An 8,428-nucleotide genomic window follows, 5' to 3' on the forward strand; every position below is an offset into this window, starting at 1 on the left:
CATTTTTGACATGTGTTTTTCTGGATTTTTTTGTTGTTATTCTGTCTCTCACTGTTCAAATACACCTACCATTAAAATTATACACTGATCATTTCTTTGTCAGTGGGCAAACGTACAAAATCAGCAGGGGATCAAATACTTTTTTCCCTCACTGTACTTCAATACAGTTGAAGTCGGAAGTTTACATACACTTAGGTTGGAATCATTAAAACTCATTTTTCAACCACTCCACAAATTTCTTGTTAACAAACTATAGTTTTGACAAGTCGGATAGGACATCTACTTTGTGCATGACACAAGTAATTTTTCCAACAATTGTTTACAGACAGATTATTTCACTTATAATTCACTGTATCACAATTCCAGTGGGTCAGAAGTTTACATACACTAAGTTGACTGTGCCTTTAAACAGCTTAGAAAATTCCAGAAATTATGTCATGGCTTTAGAAGCTTCTGATAGGCTAATTGACATAATTTGAGTCAATTGGAGGTATACCTGTGGATGTACTTCAAGGCCTACCTTCAAACTCAGTGCCTCTTTGCTTGACATCATGGGAAAATCAAAAGAAATCAGCCAAGACATCAGAAAACAATTGTAGACCACCAGTCTGGTTCATCCTTGGGAGCAATTTCCAAACGCCTGAAGGTACCACGTTCATCTGTACAAACAATAGTACCCAAGTATAAACACCATGGGACAACGCAGCTGTCATACCGCTCAGGAAGGAGACGCGTTCTGTCTCCTAGAGCTGAACGTACTTTGGTGCGAAAGTGCAAATCAATCCCAGAACAACAGCAAAGGACCTTGTGAAGATGCTGGAGGAAACAGGTACAAAAGTATCTATATCCACAGTAAAACGAGTCCTATATCGACATAACCTAAAAGGCCGCTTAGCAAGGAAGACACCACTGCTCCAAAACCACCATTAAAAAGCCAGACTACGGTTTGCAACTGCACATGGGGACAAAGATCGTACTTTTTGGAGAAATGTCCTCTGGTCTGACGAAACAAAAATAGAACTGTTTGCCCATAATGACCATCGTTATGTTTGGAGGAAAAAGGCGGAGGTTTGCAAGCCAAAGAACACCATCTCAACCGTGAAGCATGGGGGTGGCAGCATCATGTTGTGGGGGTGCTTTGCTACAGGAGGGACTGGTGCACTTCACAAAATAGATGGCATCACGAGGAAGGAAAATTATGTGCATATATTGAAGCAACATCTCAAGACATCAGTCAGGAAGTTAAAGCTTGGTCGCAAATGGGTCTTCCAAATGGACAATGACCCCAAGCATACTTCCAAAGTTGTGGCAAAATGGCTTAAGGACAACAAAGTCAAGGTATTGGAGTGGCCATTACAAAGCCCTGACCTCAATCCTAAAGAACATTTGTGGGCAGAACTGAAAAAGCATGTGCGAGCAAGGAAGCCTACAAACCTGACTCAGTTACACCAGCTCTGTCAGGAGGAATGGGCCAAAATTCACCCAACTTATTGTGGGAAGCTTGTGGAAGGATACCCGAAATGTTTGACCCAAGTTAAACAATTTAAAGGCAATGCTACCAAATACTAATTGAGTGTATGTAAACTTCTGACCCACTGGGAATGTGATGAAAGAAATAAAAGCTGAAATAAATCATTCTCTCGACTATTATTCTGACATTTCACATTCTTAAAATAAAGTGGTGATCCTAACTGACCTAAGACATGTAATGTTTACTATGATTAAATCTCAGGAAATGTGAAAAACTGACTTCAACTGTATATGATTATTATATCAATATTTTTTCATAAAGGCATTTCCACTGACATTGCTCGCAATAATTAATTTTACCGACACAAAAAGATCCCACCATGTCGAGCAAACAAATTATCTGTCGGCATTTATAAAATGGAAGCCTTACTGTCCCAATCATATTCTTACTACAGTACTAAATGCATGGTGTGCATTTAATACCTCTCCTCAATGGAGCAGAATTATTCACAAAAAACCCTACCCCCCTATCTCTTTTGAAAATGAGATGTCTCTCTGAAGAGGTCAACTTGGGATGTGTTTTTTCACAAGGGGCTGACTGAAGTATTGACATTTTCATTTCTGCTTACGCCCTGATGAATTAATCATTAGTGTTGAGAGCCTTGTCGTGCAGCCAGCAAGCTCTGCCTTTCTACACCCAGAGTGTTGGGGGGTTAATATGACCTTTTATGTCAATGGTTATTATAGACAGAGATGCAGAAGATGTAACTTGAGTGAGTCACATGTAGTTACTAACTCAAGTAACTTGATGTGTATCTCTACTGTTTGTGGGATCTGTAGTCTTATTCATCTGTGTTTGTGTTCCAGAGTGGACGTTTGTGGGATCTGTAGTCCTGGGCAGTATCTTGTTCCTTTTGTTGATGGGGATCTGCTGGTGTCAGTGCTGCCCTCACTCCTGCTGCTGCTACCTCCGCTGCTGCTGCTGCCCCGACACCTGCTGCTGCCCACGTCACCGTGAGTAACACACACACACGCACAAACACATAACTACAAACACACACAGTCTTACATTCACTTGCTTCCCTTTTTAAAAGTTTAGGATTTTAATATTATTTGTCATTGTTTTCCAGTCTATGAGGCGGGGAAGATGGCAAAGAATAGCCAGCCCCCCCAGATTGCTGTGTACCCCCCCTACTATATCCCTGGGGTCCCCACCATGGTCCCCTTTGCCCCTCCGTCCCTTGCGGACCCTAAGATGCTCTCCTTCCCCTCAGTGGAGAAGAACCTAGCTGGGGGTGAGTGACCTGACCCACACCTGCGCTCGTCCTTTCAGTCTGCAGGACCTGGACAAGCCATTCTGCATTGTGGGAAATGCAGTTTTGCATGATATATCACAGTAACACTAACTACCATTTGTAGAGGGTCATCTGAGTTAACTAACCCTCTTCTTATGTCACTCTTCATTTTCTGTCTCTAAACTGGGTGGAGTTGTCTATGACCAGACGTGTGTGTATGTGTGTGGGTGGGTGTGTGTGCATGGGTGCATTCATACGTTCATGTGTGCGTGTGTGTTTTTATGTGTTTTAGTTTGTGTGATTTGGTTTTTACTGTGCCCATAGTGGCTTTTATCCTTGATATAAGTGTGTGTGGGTGTGTGCGTCTGTGTCTACAGTACGCAGTGGCTATCGTCTCCAGCCCAGTCACAGTCAGGACTCTATGAAGGTTCTGTACTACGTGGAGAAGGAGCTGGGACAGTTTCCCTCTGCCAAGATGGCTCCTCCACAATGTAAGCCTGTATGGAGTCAGTAGTTCCTCTATAAATCACCACGTGTGCATGTCTGTGTATTTGTCTCGGTCTGTGTTTAATGTGTGTGTTTGTATGTAAGTGTCTTTGTTAGTGCTTGTGTAAAGGTTTGTGTCCTCTTCATCAGAAACCCTCCGTTACATTCTACATTAACTATTGATTTCGCCATTAATAACACACTAACCCTAAATACACTGAATGTCATTCATTCCATCTACTGAGAGAATCAATTTGTGTTGAATCAGTCAAATGTTGTTTGGTAACATTTTAAGGAATACTTATAAACTGCTTATAAACCATTATTAAATGATGTATTATCCATTTGTAAACGTATCAACATTAGTAAGTACAACACATTTTTGGATGATGTTATCTGTATTATCATAATGTTTATAAGAAGGTTTTTAAGTAGATAATCAAATAGTAATAGCATTAGGTTACACAGACCATTGGGGTGGGATGATATCACTCAAGCACACTTGGCCATGGATGGTGATTTACTCTTGATGAAAGACATCAGTGCACTGTATTGATTGGTCTGTTGCATTTTCGTCTGATACTATTAGATGGCACGGTTCTCTATTTCACATGGAAGTTTCCATACCAGTAATGTAAGGAGGTTTAGTAATTGTTTGTAAACACATATTTATTTATGAATTGCCGTGGAAAGCATCTTGTCATTGTAAATTCCAATAAGGCGGAGGAAGACAGCCCTTTGGCTGGTGTGTTCCATGGAACGCCATCCCATTCTATGTATTCTGTTTCTATGGGTGGCATATTGTAATTTCATAATTAGCTCAGATTCCTTCTATAATGTCTCTCCCAAGATGTAAACTAAGAGCAACATACCATGAGAGCCATCAGCAAAAGCGTTTGCTTTGAAAATCGGCAGTCTATATTTACACTATGGCTATCAGATGTTATTTGCATTAGTTTTGTTGATATTTGATGATGTGTCTGTGACTCGATTAGATGTCTTGATGCATAGTGATGATGGTGGTGTACTGTAAATGCCGTAGATCAGTTCAGATTCAAAATACTATTGTAAAAACTTTTCTTGAAAGCAGTAAAAGTCTCTATAGTGATGTGTTGTCCCCGCAGCCAGTAGCATATCAGAGCTCAGCTCTCTGCATGAGGGAGGGGACACGGATTTCCGGCAAACCTATCGGACAGTCCAGATGAAAGCTCTCCCTCCCATCGCCGACCTAGATGACCAATCAGAACTCATGGCAGCTACCGTGCACAACAGTCGTCGACCCAGGTATTACCGTGGCAACGACACGGATGACGAACAAAACAGCAGGTACCACTGAGTGTGACTGTAACTCTGTAAGACTGTCTGTGTGAGGACTGTCTCTACAGTACTCAAGATACGTTGTGTGTGTGTGTGTCTGTGTGTGAGATAAAGAGAAGAGGATGTTGTATATGTATTGTATATTGTATTCTTGATTATCTTGTATTTAGTGTAGGACTAACATTTTTGTTAGCGCTGTGCATCTGTTATGTACTCTGATCCCCTGTGTTTCAGGTGGAACCCTCGCTCTGTGCACCTGGAGAGGAAGACATTGGGCAACAGGGGGCGTACCGGCTCTCTGGATGAGTTGGAGGAGTTTTCTATGTCCTACGGCCCCCGTGCCTGGAGGGGCGAGCCCCGAGACCAGGACACGGACTATGACCTGGCGCTACGGGGGCGAGAGCACTACCCTCCCTACTGGGAACACACACCCCCTCACGGTTTTCATGGAGACCGGGACAACAACTGGCACTCCCGCCGCAGCCCCCCTCCCTCGCCGCAGAAGAAGAGGAGGGACACGTGGGATGGTGATCGCGATCGCCCCTCTCGCCCCCACCAGCACACCCATGGGGAGAGGGGTTACGATTACGCTTTCCTCAATGACCTATTGGAGCATAAGGTGAGGGGGAGGGCGGGGGAGAGGGGCGAGAGAGGAAAGTGGCGGGCTGACGAGGATAGTGACACTCCCTCCAAGGGCAGTTCGAAGGGCAAGGGCAGTGATGGTTTCTACAGACAGTCGTCTAGCAACCGGCCCGAGGAGGAGGACTCTTTGCCTCCGTACTCAGAGCAGAAGGTGGAAAGGTATCAGACGATCAACCCAACCGCTGAACGTTACCGCACGGTCGCACGGTCAGAACGGTACCCGACCACTGACCCATCCAAGCAACCGTTCTCCTACACCCGTCCCCCTAAAGGACTAGCACACGCCGTACAGGGGTACCGAGAGGATAGGGACATGAACCGAAATATGGTGAGTTACCTATAGGAGGATCAAGTTGAAGAACCCCCCCTCAGGTTGTCACAGATAGAAGAGCTCAGACGTAGCAAGCCTAGCAACTCTAACAGTTTGTATACCCATCCCAGTGTCTTAGTATTACACCAACTGGCCTTGGTTAGCATCTTTATTTTATATCAGTGGGTGTTGTACATATTTTTACTATATAAATCAAAACATTTTCTAAAAGTATTTCATGTTGATTGATTGTTATGTGAAAAAAGAGTCAAAGCACTATTTTGATGTAATTTTGATCTATATTTTGTAAATAATGTAATGCTTAATGCTTTATTTTAGAGGAAAAAGGTCAAATCTTAATGCCAACAAGAATGTATGTGATTGTATCGTTCTTGTGGAACTCAGACATTACTAACAGACCATGACCTGCATGATTGGTGTGGATCCCCTCACTGACCAGGCCTGACTAATCGACCATGAGCAACATGATTGCAGGGTATCTAACGTGTGGCTCTTGGTGTATTTCTTTAACAGACCCCTGCTCTGAGCAGAGACTCTCTCATAGTTTGATACACCAGAGAACCCAAGCCCGTGACTGCACAGCACTGCACTGCCAATATTGAGAATCACACGTCACTCACTTAAAACATCATGCATCAGCTTGGTAGAGACTAACTGCACATCAGGCATCAACCACATGGAGAGAGGCCTTTAAGGCTTCTTTCCACAAAAAGATTGGAAGGCACCTTGCATGGATCATGAAAAGACAATGGAATGTGCATTGTTTATGCATGAATTGAGGAACATTTGGAAAATATTATTGTATGTGTGTTTAGCGTGCATGCACATATACCATTTGAATGGGTATGTATGGGTGCAGCGTGTGTGTATGTGCACCGTTTGCCCATATTCAGGTTAATCTGTCATCTCCAACCAAGCATTCCACAGAGCAGTCCCCCTCTCTCACCTACACAACATGGTTACAGTTCCCATAAAGTTACCCTGACAACAATGATGCAATTAGGGGTTAGGGGTATTTGTATGTATCGATAGGTATTATTAGGTGTGGGGGAGAGTTGGGACAAGGGGTTAGAAAAAAGGTAGGTAAGAAGTAATCAAAGAAACTTAATAGGATCATTATGTGTGTAAAAGTGCTGGATTGTTTCAGAAATTATCTAAATTCACCAATTGGTCATTATAATTATACCTCCAATACCCCCCCAATGCCAAAAATGTTATCACGCTAGAGGAAACACAAAATAGGTGTCAATTGGGCCTATAAAATGGCAACTCAGGTTCACCTGTCTTCATTGTGTGTGTGTGTGTATGTGTCATATACTGAACCTACAGAGCTTGAATTTGTATTACAGATTTGCAATTGAACTGTAATGCTATTCTGTATTAGCCCACAGTATTGAACTGTGGTTTGAAACTGCCATTCAGCCAGAGCAGACGTTTGTATTTCACTTGTTTGACATTGATGATTTTGATAAACACCTGTTGCCTAACTTAGATTGTGCCATTGTGTGTGATTATTACATCATGTTACGTGTGTGTACATTGGATATGGAGTGTGTGTATCTTATCGCTTATCTATGTTAACTGCTTAATACACACACAGCGCTTGCTAACAACTTTCTTCACACACACACAAGCACAACAGATTCACAACTCTCAACACCCTTCTCTGACAATGACCATTAATTTTGCAAATTTTCACACATGCACAGGTGAAACGAACAATTTATACCATACATCTTATTCCCCAAGACACATATCTGTGACTAAAATACAGTGAGCTCCAAAAGTATTAGGACAGTGACAATTTTATTTGTTTTGGCTCTGTACTCCAGCAATTTGGATTTGAAGTGATACTGTGACTGAGGTTAAAATGCAGAATGGCAGCTTTCATTTGAGGGCATTTTGATTCATATAGGGTGAACTGTTTAGAAATTATAGCAATTTTTGTACATGGTCCCCCCCAAAAACTATTGGGACAAAAACTATTGGGACAAATTCACTTGTGTGTATTAAAGTAGTCAAGTTTAGTATTTGGTCCCATATTCAAAGCACACGATGACTACATCAAGCTTGTGACTCTTCACATTTGTTGGATGCATTTGCTTGTTTGTTTGGGTTGTTTCTCAAATTATTTTTATGCCCAATAGAAATTAATGGTAAATATTGGAGTCACTTTCATTGTAAATAAGAATAGAATATGTTTCTAAACACTTCTACATTAATGTGGACACTACCATGATTACAGATTGTCCTGAATGAATTGTGAATAATGATGAAAGTTAGATGCACAAATACCACCAAGACATGCTAACCTCTCACCATTACAATAACAGGTGAGATTAACATTTTTGGGTGGCTATGATATTTGTGTGTCTGTACTTTTCTCACTCATCATTATTCACGATTTATTCAGGATAATAATAATCTGATAATAATAGCTAGGAATATGGGACCAAATACTAAACTTTTGACTACTTTAATAGATATAAGGACATTTGTTCCGTTACATTTGGTCCCCTAAAATATGGGGACCATGTTCAAAAAGCTCAGTAATTTCTAAACAGTTTACCTGAAAGTACCCTCAAATTAAAGCTGCCAGTCTGCACTTGAACCTAATAGTCATTGTATCATTTCAAATCCAAAATGCTGCAGTACAGAGCCAAATCAACAACCAAAAATGTCACTGTCTCAATACTTTGGAGCTCACTGTATCTGTCCCTTCTGAATGTGGGACAACACTGAACATTGATCAATATGCTGACCATGACAAGGGGAAATAGAGTGTAGCAGGAAATATGACAGGATTCTAGATTCCACAAGTCAGACCAAGATGCATCCTTTCCAGGATGACATCACAATACCAGGAAGGAAGCTTTCGCTTCAGCAT

General features: G+C 41.8%; 1 protein-coding gene across 5 annotated transcripts in view; it reads left to right on the forward strand.

The window, feature by feature from the left end:
* Positions 1 to 7,032, forward strand: part of LOC120064322 (immunoglobulin-like domain-containing receptor 2) — a 28,162-nt gene extending 21,130 nt beyond the window's left edge. For 3 of the 5 annotated variants that reach the window (XM_039014810.1, XM_039014812.1, XM_039014815.1), the window contains 6 exons: positions 2,338 to 2,484; positions 2,601 to 2,765; positions 3,143 to 3,256; positions 4,376 to 4,577; positions 4,803 to 5,538; positions 6,055 to 7,032. In XM_039014810.1, coding sequence (XP_038870738.1) covers positions 2,338 to 2,484; positions 2,601 to 2,765; positions 3,143 to 3,256; positions 4,376 to 4,577; positions 4,803 to 5,538; positions 6,055 to 6,090 — 1,400 coding nt within the window. In that variant the 3' untranslated portion in view covers positions 6,091 to 7,032. The remainder of the gene's footprint in view (positions 1 to 2,337; positions 2,485 to 2,600; positions 2,766 to 3,142; positions 3,257 to 4,375; positions 4,578 to 4,802; positions 5,539 to 6,054) is intronic. The other 2 variants (XM_039014811.1, XM_039014813.1) reach the window with 2 other exon arrangements.
* Positions 7,033 to 8,428: the final 1,396 nt, after the last annotated feature.

Source organism: Salvelinus namaycush, chromosome 19, assembly GCF_016432855.1.
Source record: "Salvelinus namaycush isolate Seneca chromosome 19, SaNama_1.0, whole genome shotgun sequence".
Lineage (NCBI taxonomy): Eukaryota > Metazoa > Chordata > Actinopteri > Salmoniformes > Salmonidae > Salvelinus > Salvelinus namaycush.